Source organism: Columba livia, chromosome 4, assembly GCF_036013475.1.
Source record: "Columba livia isolate bColLiv1 breed racing homer chromosome 4, bColLiv1.pat.W.v2, whole genome shotgun sequence".
In the NCBI taxonomy this organism is placed as follows: Eukaryota; Metazoa; Chordata; class Aves; order Columbiformes; family Columbidae; genus Columba; species Columba livia.
In genome coordinates, this window is record NC_088605.1 from 25980008 (window position 1) to 25993396 (window position 13389).

At 38.8% G+C, this 13389-nt stretch overlaps 1 protein-coding gene across 1 annotated transcript in view; it reads left to right on the forward strand.

The window, feature by feature from the left end:
* Positions 1 to 4281: 4281 nt before the first annotated feature.
* The window catches only part of GRXCR1 (glutaredoxin and cysteine rich domain containing 1), a 39539-nt gene continuing 30431 nt past the window's right edge, over positions 4282 to 13389 (forward strand). Inside the window, exon 1 of the mRNA XM_021286171.2 lies at positions 4282 to 4798. Coding sequence (XP_021141846.1) covers positions 4352 to 4798 — 447 coding nt within the window. The 5' untranslated portion in view covers positions 4282 to 4351. The remainder of the gene's footprint in view (positions 4799 to 13389) is intronic.

Consider the following 13389-nt stretch of genomic DNA (forward strand, 5'->3'; position numbering starts at 1 on the left):
TTGTAGCAGAATAAAAACCCTCAATTTTTCACATGTGTTTTTATAAACCAAAACAATCTTCTTCCCATCAATAGATGGGAAATCTAGGGCTCTTGAATATCTGGGTCCTGATGATTGCTCTGCTAATTGTGCATTAATAATTAGAGATTACAGGAATATGCTTCCAATTACTACCAGTGTAACAAAGTTAGAGACAGTTGCAAACAGACTTTGTAGAGTGAAGAAAAACTAGTACCATGAGACATATCGCTGTGAATTCTTGTCATCTGTCTAATGACAAATGACACCAGTGTGAATGGTATCAAATCAGCCTGCAGGTTTGCCATATATATTTAGTAACCCGCAAATACATAAGGCAAAATGGCCCCACTTATGCAGTGCACCAAAACAGAGTATAATGCTTTGTCATAAGGTAAACTGCTCTATTAAAATTGTCACGTGTTCAGACATGAAGAAGGCATTTGTTGATTTCAACTTAGTTTATTTCTTATTTGTACATCTTTATTTCCCTGAAAGTCTCCTTTTCGTGATTTGAGTTTCATTTCATAGCTATTCGTATTTTAATGTTACCAATTTTAACAGCTCTTTATAACTTGGCCTTTTATTCTCTGACAAATGCGAATGTCATGAGGTTAATTTTTACAGCAGTGGGAATGGTACACTCTTCCTCAGCAAAATGCCAACAATCTTTGCTGCTTAATATAAATGGCTAGATACTCTTTCAAGCATTTTGCTACAGTTGAATGTCATTGATTGATGGTCCTTTCCTAAGGTGAAGCTGGCAGTGCTCTAAACTTATAGAAATGGAGTGCCTAGGGCAGATTCTCTGCTTGTATAAGATGTATGTATATGTACATATATATGATGAACTCTGACAGCTAGAAGTCACCTACATATTAAAGAAATTGTGTCAGGGTTATAAATGAGAGTAGAGTTTCCTTCTCTTCTTTTTTCCTTCCTGATACAATTATAAAGGTCTCACATGACGTAATGTCATTGCTCCTTTAGCTTAGTTGAAAGCTTTAATCCTAAATGTTTTAAAGACTTTGCCTCACCTTATCTAATATCAGTTATTTAAAAGGTAAATATTCAGACTAAGCTTATTAACTAGACTTTCTCTACTTTCTCTGTTATGGAAGAAAGATGCCATGAATTGCCTTCTGGAGGCACTTTCCTGCATGGACTCTGGAAGATTCTTAGATGTCTATCTCAGAGCAGATATTTGTCTTTCAGGCTGCCCTTGACAGCATCTGTCCCCTGTGCTTCATCCAGTACTATTATCTTGACTGTGTCAAGAAGAAGCATCAAAAGTCAACAACTAGCAGAAGCAGTAACTTCTTTGTTCCTTTCAACTTAGTGATAAATTTGAATATGATAAAATGTGAGGCTTTTACTGGAAACAATATTCTTTGGCATAACATCAAGGTAATGGGCTAGTCCCATTCCTTGAGAGATGAGGCAGAGTCAAAGAAGAGGCAATAGGTGTGACACCTTCTATCCGGGTTTTAATTTATTTATTTACAGAGCACTTCTCTATTCAGGACAAATATCTATAGTGACATCTTTTTTTTTTTTTTTTGATTTGTGTGCTTTGACTTCATGCTTGCTGGGCCCCCTGGCCTCAGATTAATCAAAAGCAGAACATTAGAACCAAACCAAGTAGAAACAAAACCTAACAATAGCCAAATGATTTAGGAAGAGTCATAATTATGGATAAGAAATATCTCATTACTGCAGAACCCTGACACGTTAGCTTGTAATGGATACTGCTCGTTAAATGAAATAATCCTTTGAATGAAAATAATTTTGTCTAGAGAAGCTAGAAAATGACAAACACAAATATAACAGCTGGCAGTGTGCAGCATCTAACTGGGCAAGTGGAGTTAGTGTCAGCAGTTGCTACAAATTTTATTCTACAGGAGGGACAAGGATGCTATAAATATGTGCATTTCAGGTCTTTGAACTCTCAAATGTCTTATGTCATGAATAGAACTGGTTTAGAGTCTGTAATCTGTTTCCTGCTGGCTGTGTGCTCTTACCCCTGAAGTCACATGTTTGCCCAGAGAAGGTCCATAGCTCAAACAGCAAGATGAACTCTTAAACTTGTAAACATCTCACTCAAGGGGCACTCTTCACTGTGCTTATCTATTTTTCTGCAGAGAAAAATGTGCATGCAGTTTCTCACTTCTCATACAAAGACATAAAAATATTTCCCAGTAAATAATGGAATTGCCATGAAGCCATATGATAAGCTATTTTCCTACTAACAGGGAATAAGGTACTAATAGTATTTGGAGTGTTTGTAAAATGTTTTACTGATTAATTCTGCGTTTATTCAACACTACATTAAATTCTTCAAATCACTCAGCATCGAATCTTTTGCACTACAAACAATAAAAGCTTTCCCATTACTTGCAATAGGCATAAAAAGGTTTCTATGTTAAAGAATATATATTGGCAATTGGAGGAGATTAAAATATTATAAAAGTGTTGTACAAAATATTTCTCTTATAGAAGCTCAGAATTCTTAATCTGTGGCAATTGATTGCAAAGAATTTGGGTTTTTTAGTGATTTTTTTTTTTAAATGAATGTTAAAGAAGTTCTTTACTGGTGGTTTTGAAGTCAGTTTTTAGTAATAATGAACTATATTTATTAACAAAACTCCTGCAGTCAAGTGGCTGTGTTACAGTGTGATTTAACCCTCCTAAAAATGAATTTCACTAAGTGTCTTACAGCTGTATTCAATATTGGTACAGACTTTGGTACAAACTGTTTTTCTTCTTGAAAAGATGAGTAGAAATGCATTTTAGCTCTTGTAATATTTTTACCTCTATTTTTTTCCATGTGAATAATAGTAGTTGACAATACAGTGAATGACCTCATTTTAGAAAGTGCAGCAACAATGAACATTATAAAATGCCACTAATCACTTTTGTTTCTATTTTGTAGATAGAAAATAAGCAGTTTTAGAGTTTAATCACAGAAATTGTGATTTTACTTGGGCTGAAGAGCAGTATTTTCATTCCCCTTGTTCAAAAGAAATTCACAATAACTCCCACCTAATTGCTGAAAGATTTGAAACACCATTTCCTAAATTTTGGCCAGAAAGCCTCCTCAGATGCCTGAAGCTCTGCAGCTGCTCATGACCACAGGCATTACTGTTCTGGATTGGCTGAGCATCTAGGGACTCATTTAGTGCCTACACCTGTCGAGGGGTCACAAGTTGCAGGAAGCAATTCAGTATTCATGAGTCTAGAGAAAAAATGATGCTGTAGAGAGTGAGTAGGGAATGTTCACCAGGAAAGTGATAAGGGTATGGAGTTCTCAGTGCTGCTCTAAGAGATGTTTTGCACTTTACTTTAAATGGAGAAAATGCAGAAATAACACTGTAAGTAGGGATCATTGTGCAAACTCAGAACCACCTTGGGGTTCTAAGGTGGCACTGCATGATATTGAGTAGACATAGCCAGAAGCCTCAAGTGTGGATTTGTTCATTTTACATCTAGAGCTGGGTGGCTAACACTGTGCAAACCTCTGCTTGTGGTTTGCTGAGTTAAGAAGTTTGCTTCCCCTGTGTTTGAATCTACCTTACCCTTCTTTTCTTTGTTTGATCCTTGTTGCCTCAATTAATTAATTTTCTCCTATTCCTTGTTCAGATTCCCCTGGCCTAGTCACTTGAATAACTGACAAAACAGAACAGAGACTATGGTTACTCTGTGGTAATAGCTGTGGCTCGATTTTATTTAATAACACTGTGCTGCTCTATGCAACAAATTGTAACTGATTACTTTTCCATTGCTCTGTCACCAAGTCAGAGCTCCTTGCCAAATCCCTTAAGCTTATATAAAAAGCAAACTTTGGTGAATGAGGTTTGACTGGAATTAAGTGTTTTGGTGATAGAAATGTACCCATCATTGACTCCAGTGCTGAATTTTGTAGTTTTCCCCTCAGGAGTAATGTATATAAACATTTTTGACTCCACAGACCTTGTAAAAAACCTCATCCTCTTTGCCTTTCTCAGGAAACAAAAACTCCATAAACTTGTGTAATATCTATTATTGTGTTGATAATGTGTGGGTTTCAATTTTTATTTTAATTGGTTAATATAATTTCTCCCTTTCTTGCTTTCTTCCTTAGTGCTAAAAAGTGCACTATGGCTTTTTAATATTTAATTGATGGGATCATTTTACGGGTTTTAGTTTAAAGGTAACCATAGCACAAACGCATCCATTATTAACTGCAGAATGGCACTGTAGCTTCTTGGGAACCCTCTTTAGTTTAATATGAGAACCCCTGTCAACAGAAAACAGCGCTGATATTGTTGTCAAGTGTGACGGACTGGCAAATGCAATGGGCACCACGCTGGAACAATGCAAACTGCTTATATCAATGGAAGAGACGATGTTTAAAAGTGAGATGAAGTCAGAGAGTGAGAGGCTGTCGAGGAAGGTTCGATTCCGCGTGGCATCCTCGCACAGCGGGAGGGTGCTGAAGGAGGTGTACACCAACGGGGAGGCTGCCGACTCACTGGACTCCGAGTATGCCAGCAGCTCAGAGACCGACCAAACCAGCCGGCTGAGCGAAGTGGACGGGCAGCAGAACGGACACGTAGGGTCCGAGTGCGACGAAAATGAGAACGAGCAAGATGACTTGCTCATTTTAGTCAGAGCTACTAAAGAGAGGGGCTTTGGTACAAAGCGAGTCAACATCCTCAGCAAAAATGGCACAGTCAGGGGAGTCAAGCATAAAGTCAGCGCTGGTCAAGCCCTCTTTGACAATTTGGCAAAGGTATTTCAGGTAGGTGATGTGTTCCTGCTGGCTGCAAGCCCTTTGTCTGTCCCTTTTAACTCCCCACATTATTCTTTCCCTTTGTCCAAACCTCTCTCATTCATGATTTCTCAAACTCTGAATTCAATTCTGCTTCATTCCCACTGCTGTCCACTTGCCGTTCTTGCGTACTCTTTCTGGAACACGCCATCTTCACACTCCAAATTGACTGTGAAATTTTTCTTTCAAATTTGACTTAAAGTTTGTTGACTGGAAATATATACGTTGTGCTTCCCATGTATGGACCAGGAAAGAAACCTAACAGAGGAATTAACTGGAGATCTGTACAGATCCACTGTACAGGGATGTATCATGTTTCCACTCCTATTATATTAATTCTAAGGAGTTTACGATGTTATCTGCTGTCCCCTACATGTAAATATGTATACTTGCAAATTCCATTGTGTTTAATCTGCAAAGCAGATCAAATTAGATGCAGGATGGCAGCAATGATAGTTTTCCTATATGAAAATTTCAGAGGAATGAAACTTAGTCAGAGGTCTCTTTTATTAATGTCTGTTTTCCATTTATTTTGTAGAAGGAGCAGAATATCTGAGTTTGAAAGAGTATATACCACACTGATGCCTTAGGCTGAGAAATACAGGCCTCAGAAAAATCAAGATAAAAGTACTAAAAAATTCAGCTTAGATATGTAATTTACCTATATGCACTATGCAAGTCTAATAAGCATTACTATTCAAAAAAAGGGAGACAGGTATGCAAACAAACTCTTTCTAAAATTGACTATAATCCAGAATTAGGATGGTTGCTTAAATTAAACAGTAATTGACTTCAAGGCATTATTTTAAAAGTGTTTATACAGTTTTACAGCATGGGGAATTTGATATTTGTAATGACTGCTGTGTATTGAAATGAAACCTTCTGAAAGTTCTTTCTTATTTTGAAGTGAAGTTATTTCACAATACATTTAGAAATGGCTATAAATTAACATTAATTGCTTCTGAATATGAATTTATCCTCTGCATTGTGCTGAAATTCTAACAGTCTTTCTGTCAATACTGATGTTCCTGTGCAAGATTAATATTTTAAAGATGAATTAGCTGTTCATTTTTGTTCTTTACATCACATAGCACTTCAATAGCTTGCATTCTTTCAAGGCACTCTGTGAAAAGTTTGTCCTTGAGTATAAAATTTATAGATATGAGTTAGGAAGTCTTAACTAGGGCATGTCTGGATTCTTCTCCAACCTTGATTCCAAATTCTGTTCCACGTTTCACTACATGGAGTACACCATTTTACCTCACCAGCCTCCTTCCCTCCTAAAAGCTTCCTTCCGCAGTGTCAGTGACACCAGGCTAAGGAGTTTGAATCATCTAAATAAATGGGTGTAGCCAAATACAGAGTGGCCCTGTCATCTTGCTGTTTCTATCTCCAATTTTAGGCTGGAAGTTCTTCAGAAAAGGTTCATGGACTGAAATCAATGCTTTGATTACAATTAAGTTTCTTTATTCTTATCAGAGTTACAGCTAGTACCAGCACTATTTCCATGCCAGAAGACAGGAAGATTTGAGAGGAGGCATAGCCATCTGATAACTTCAGAAAACTATGTAGCCAAGTCTAGCATAGAAGTCCATAATTATAATCTCTAAAATACTGATGGGTTAAAAGGTGATAGAGATCTCATATTGACAAAATTTTACAGCAGAAGAAAGTGGAAAAATGAAATTATCAGGTGAAAACAAACTATTTAGTTTTTCATACTGCACATAATTACACTTAAGAACTCTCTGCTACAGACATTGTAAAGGCAAAACAAATAGACAGGTTTTGAAAGTAGATGAGGAAAATATACGGGGAACTGAACAACTTCTGCTTGGGCAGATCTAGATGATTGATTTCCAGAAATAACTGCATATTCTTACCTTAAACATCTACTGGATTGAAAACATATATTCAATACTACAGAGAACATCATGATTTGAGGTTTCTACTCAAACAAGTCCCTGTCTGCTCAGAGATGAAGTTTGAAGTGTAGTGAAGAAGAATGGTCATTCGCGTATCATCTTTTATGTCATACTGTGAGCCAACTTTCTATGCTACATGGTGAACACTGAGGACAGCAAAGCACAAAGGTTGGCTTTGAGACTGATTTGGAACTGCTTGATCTCAGTGTGAAATATGATCGAAATCTTTCCAACTACAAAAGAAATTATGACCTTTAGGATGAGATTAGAGAATGATTTCCACTTTTCTGTAAGTACATTCCAGACATTTAATTGCACAGTAATACCACTTAGCGAACAACAAGAGTCCTTCATTCAAGAATACGATAAGACAGAAATATGTGTCTATTAGAAGATATAACTCAAAATCTCTTGATCTGGACATTTTTATAAGTTTTCTCCTTGATTATGTGAGATCATCTGCAGTTACGTTTCACTTTTCTTAGGTGAGCGGCAGCAGATGTATAACAACAGTTAAGATGTATACAAAGTCGCTTGTCCCTGAGGAGAGCCCATCTCTGCCCCTTTGATGATTCAGCACTAGATGACCTCAATATATATTTCTCAGAGTCAGTGTCAGAGCAGGTATTTGTAATGACAGGGTATGCACATGAACTCTTCACAGTTCTAAAACCTGAGCCTTGATAAATTTGTGAATGCGAACACTTCTTATTTAGTATTTAATGTATCACTTATTAAAGAAAATGTTTATGCAAGAAGCCAAACACTGAGTGTGTGTGAATGTCCTGTGATGCTGAAACTATTTTTTTTTAGATTTTCTGTGGTGTAAGCATTCTGATTTTTCAGACTATACTTGCAAACTCCTCTACTATGCTGTTACCAAAATCCCGACATTCTCATTGTGACATAGAAGAGATCCTTTAAAACAAAACACTTGGCTCAGATATTCTAGGAATAGGCAGGGATTCATTAACTGGGCTTTATTAAGTTGCGCAGCCAAGACCTTTGGTACTTTCTGTTCAAATACCTGTGCTAAAAGCACTCCTATGTATTTTAATTTTCCTTGGAATATTTAGGCTTTTGAATATTTTTTCCACATTTTCTAACTACTTCCTTTCTACAGACTTGGTTCAGACAGTTTCTTTTCACAACAGCCTCATCTGAAAAAAATCACACTTTCTGGAGATTTTAGGAAATAATGTAATACAGGAACTATTTCTAGATGAAAACGTGTCTTTGGTTTTTGTTGTTGTATGTTACAAGCTTGGCCTGAGAATGTATATCTGCTGCCAAGTAGACACACATCCCCTGCTACATCTTCCCACATCCATGCACTAAGTACGTCCATCACCAGCACAATCAGCGACTTCCCATTTCCACCGTTCCTTGAGAAGAGAAGCTAGGTCACTCGCATTAGTCTGTCTGATGACTTTTTGTGTCCCCAGACATGAGATGCTCCAGTGCTGTGACAGTAAATGGTCTCCCATCAGGTCAGCCCTTCATGGGCTGGTGAAGCTGCTGCCAGTTGGGTGGGAGCTGGGGCTGGCGTGGCCATGGGGATGTTGTGGGACAGAGCAACATGAGTCCGGCGGTTATCTCGGCTTCATGGCAAGGTATTTGGGGACAGAAAGGCAGGGAAGAGTCCAGCCCTATGGATGCTGCAGGGAAGTACAGTTTCCATGGCAACCCCTCCAGTCTTTCCCTCCCAGGGGTAGGTGCCACAAGGAAACCGTTGATATGGCAACCACATCCTGGTGGGGGAGGGTGTGAGAGGGTGTTGTTGGGGTAACACCTCTCCATCCCCTGCTTTGTGTGGAAGGTGGGAGGTCAGTCCGGTGGTCATCGGTGAAGGGCAGGGATGGTGATGGGTGTCTGCCGAACCTTGGACCAGAGCGGGGCCACCTACAGGGCTGGCAGTGTGGCGGTCAAACAGTCACAAATATTTTATTTGCAAGAAATGTGCACTACTGAAAAGCCTGAATAACATAAAGGATTTAAAGCTTCCAGTGTTCCTGTTCATGTACCTCCTCGGTATAAGTGAAATCATCTCCTGCTGAAAACACTAAAACTGATGATGTTGGCAGCTCTGGAGCTGAGGATCTGACCTGCTAATTGAATCAGAAGAATAATGCCTTTCTCTGCATATCTAAAGCAATTGTGGCCTTATTTTTGTATGTTACTAACATTTTTGTTTTCTAATACTTAGATCACTGTTAAAATGTGAATGGGTATGAATATTTCCTATATTTTCGCATAGAAATTAGTAGAGAAATGGTTCTTGTTTCCTTGAAATAAATGTAATTCTCTTCATGACCAACTTTTATGATTAGGCCATCCTTATGATGGCTTTCAGGTCACACAGAACAAAAATTTTGGCTTGTCTTGCATATTACTAAGTAGTGCAGTGATCATTTCATGCCATACCAGGTTTCCATCCCAACGTACAAAGTAATGGAGCTCAGCCAAAGGTTTTACACAGGTCTCCCCTAATTTCCACCATTTTAATGTGGGTCCTTTCTTCTATTTCTAAACTTACACACTCCACTGGCATTCTGCCTCCTCTGAAAGGTCACCTTCTGCAAAATTAGCTACAGATCTCATTGTCAGGCAGGGCCTGCTGACGTCTGTTATGAAAGGGCAGGTCTGGTTAACAAACCTGAATAATGCCTTTGTGAACATTGCATCAGATGGGATACGGGTGAAGAGTCAGGCATAATGTACTTGGTCTTTATGATATTCCCCAGTATGGTGTCTTAGGTAGAGCTAACCTTTAAGGTTGCAAAGTGCAAGTCAATGTTCAGCCTGGTAAAGAAGTGGTTTATTAATGTTTGCAGAGAGACATGGGAAAGAGTTAAGAGTCAGGTGGAACTTTGTTAAGAGATGGACAGCTTCTGGGATGGTTAGGTTCACTTTCATCTTTCTTTACTTGTAGGTGACCTGGAAAAGTCAATACAGAGCAGGACATCAAGAGCTTACAAACCAGTAGGGCTAGCTAATACCTTAGAGAAAATAAAATGAAAGGCAGCAGCAAAAACAACTGTCTTCCAAAGAAGGCAGATGCTACGAAATGCTGTTAAGGAAAGTTTTTTTGCCATAGTACGAGCAAAGGATTTAGGGTGGGTGGCACGTTGTATACCACTCCAGCCCCTGGAGCGCATATCACTACCACCTGCAAAACTCTGGGTAAAAGAGAGAGAAATCTGCACTTTTACTGGAGAAGTCATGATGTTATCCTCCTCACTTCTTTGGTAGATGGTCAGTTGTGACACTTCAACATCATTGGACTCTTTGAACTCAAAGGCGTCTGCTAGAACTGGACTTAGATTGTAAGAGATCGCCTGAAATTCCATTTCATATTTCTCATCTGTACACACTGTCCTGAACTCCCAAATGGGTGTAGCTTGCAAAAGAAAAAGATGTGCTGGATTGCTTGTACCTCCTAGTAGCAATGTTAGGGAAACCTGTTCATAAGCTAAGGCCATAGCATTTGCTGTAGTAATGCCATATATATGGATGGAGATAAACCCCAGTGAGCTGTAGGTACCTCCTCTGAGGTATAAAGTGCCACTATATGTTTCTAGTGTTAAAAAGTCTGGAAAACTAATTATGAAAAAGTGTAGCACTGAAATCCACTGAAGAACAGGAAAAATTGTAATGACATAGAGGAACATGCGATTATTAAAAGTAGGTTTCCGTTTGTTAAAGAAAATTCAGTATTAGAAAGACAACTGGATCACCATTGGGATGGGCATAGTGTCCCTTCGCTACTTCCTTTGTGCTTTCCTAAGTGCTTTGGTCTGTGACCACAATGCAAGGGACAGTGATTCAGCTTATTCAGCTGATTAAGTGGCAGTTAAAACAGGTAGGTTCCAGAGCTGGTAGCTGAATAGCCACACTGATTTTAAAAGGCAGATGTTCAGGTCTGTGAGCTTTTAACTGGACCCTGGTGTTGGTCAGTACTTATGATATTGGTATTTATTGTTATGTTCTCATATAAATCAGCTGGATAGCACTATGCTCACACAGGTCTATTGTTAGACTGTTCCTGATATTTTAGGGTTTGCTGCTTTTGGATTTGAAATACATATTTGACATAGACTTGAAATGATAAGTAAATAGATTTTAAACTACCTAAGCCTCTGATGTAAAATACAAGCTTTGAGTTAAAAAATACTTAGCTGTCTAATTTTTTAAAAATATAGGTAAGGGATGTCTTGACTTTTCAGTACACTCAGCATTGGGAAGCTTAGCAACAAAACTATGGTTACATTTATCACTTTGTGAAGATTGAATGAACAATTGAAGAAAAATCATTGCTACACTTTTATGCTGGCAGTCTGATTAGCATGTACTGGACATCTGTCCAGCCTTTCAGAACACTGCATGACCTCAAAATTATCCTTGCTCTGGTGTGTCTTCATCCGTGTAAAAGATCCATAAATGAGGACAGTATTTTCAAGACACTTGGGTGCACTCTATGGGGCTAAGCAGTGGCAAGCCCTGGATCAATAAACATTTCTGTTCTGTGTTTACATATATTTCTACTTCAGAGGTTATCATAAGCAGGTACTTTGTTTCTTGAATCACATCTGCACCTCCAGGTGAGTGAAAATTATTATGACAGTGCATTGATATTTCCCCACTGACCACAGTATTTTTATCCATTCAGCATAGGTAATGACTACATAAAATGCAAGATGGCTGAGAACTGGCCTTTACACATTTTGCAGTAGAGGTCAGGCACTGGTGTTTTTGAATCAGTGCACACCAGCCTTCCCTGAGAGAGAATGAACTAACACACTTCCCAGCAAGGCTCTGTGAAACACAGAGTCTCAAGTATAACCACACTCTTGTAGGTGCAGGATGGAAGCAGCAGTGAGGTAAGAGCACCTTCTTTCTTCTGTTGATAAGAGACAACTTCTAATGACTGACTGGTACCGAACAGAGTTGTCTCAGGCTCACCCCAGCTAGTGTCTAAGTGCCTATGGTCCAAGCAGGTTGGGCAGCCTGTAGGTAAAAGCAGATGTGCTGCTCTGGCCTCTGAGGGAGAACAGAATTAAATTGTTCCCTCTGTGAAGTCCATGACATGTGGCTACTTTCCCAAACAGAGTGATTTATTAATAAGTTTCATCCCCTGTCCTTATCTTTTGCACGACAAAAGGCAGAGCAGAGAAGCTATGCTTAATACTGCAGCGAATATATATATACAGAGCACGTATATGTAGTACTAGAGTTAATAAAGACTTTAGGTTTGGATTCAGAAAGCCCACAGGTCTCTGAAGAAGGACTTGGATATCAAGCTCCAAAACTGTGATCCTCCAAACCTCTCTTTGGTGCCACCTTGTCTCAAAGGTAGCAGAGGCCTTTTATTAATCAAAATTTGACTAAGGATCTGCCTTGGCCATGTGCCTCAGCATCTCAGTATTGACAGGACATGATGCTTACCTTCTACTCATGTCCTAAGGGAACCACAAAGTAGGTGCTTCTTTGCCTGTCTCACCTGCAGGGCTTGATGCAGTAGGTGTCCTCTGGGCATGCCTAGTGGATCAGATCCTACACAAACTGCACATAAGAAGATGCTGCTTTGTTACAAATTGTCTCTGCAGGAGGCAGTGGTGGGAGTTGTGCTTTGAATTAGACAGTCACAAGACAGTGTGAATAGGTTGCTGGAGCAGGAGTGGAACACAGGCTTGCTGAATCTCAACTTGCCAACCAAATACTATGCTTCAGCATCATGCTTGCCTTCCATTTCTTACTCGCTCTCAAGCACTATGATGATGGTGTTACTTCACCAGGTGGGTGACTTACTTGTGGCCTGTGACTTGTTACGGAGAAGAGGTAGAGATGAGGCTGGATCCAGGCAGCCAGCACATGAGAGATTACAAATAACCATGTTCTGCCACCTTGTTTCATCGTCTCTCTTTACATCTAAAAATACACTTGCTGTATTTTTGAAAGAAAGAATGTACTTCTTCTCAGACAATAAATATGAATGTCAAATCAAAAAAGATGTCTCCTGGTTGGGATTCCTAAATCATATTGGCTTCAGGAAATTCTCTGAACTGAAAATAGTCATAAACTGAGATTTTTGGGATGAAATATCACATATGCTTGCCATCCTCTTATTTTTAGTTATCTGTCTGGTATATGACCTGGAAAACTATATGACCACTGGTTCTAAGCCCATGTACTGCTCTGGAACTCTTAGATAATGTTCCTTTGTGCAATTGCTCACTAAGGTGCTCAACCTTTGGATTAATACAGAAGATGCTTCATCTTACTTCAAACTGACTTGAAAAGAAGGAATGTTACGTAAACAGCCTATTAAAAACATTCTCAGGATGCTAGCCCGAATTTTTTTTTCTTTATTCTAACAGTAAGATTTTTTTTTTTTCTAAATTGGCCTCTTACAACAGAGATGAGAAAGATGAATTGATTAATATTAATCATTAATTAGTTGCAATAACTCTTCATTTTATTTCTAGCTGTGGAACTCAATTCAGTAACTCAGCAAGACAACTATGAGAAAATGTCTTCTGAAGTACTCTTAAAACTAGGACTATCAAGAAAATTTTGGGCTATTCCCCTTTCTTTGATGTGGTACAACAGGCTGCCTGCTAGCCCATTTGTTGTGTC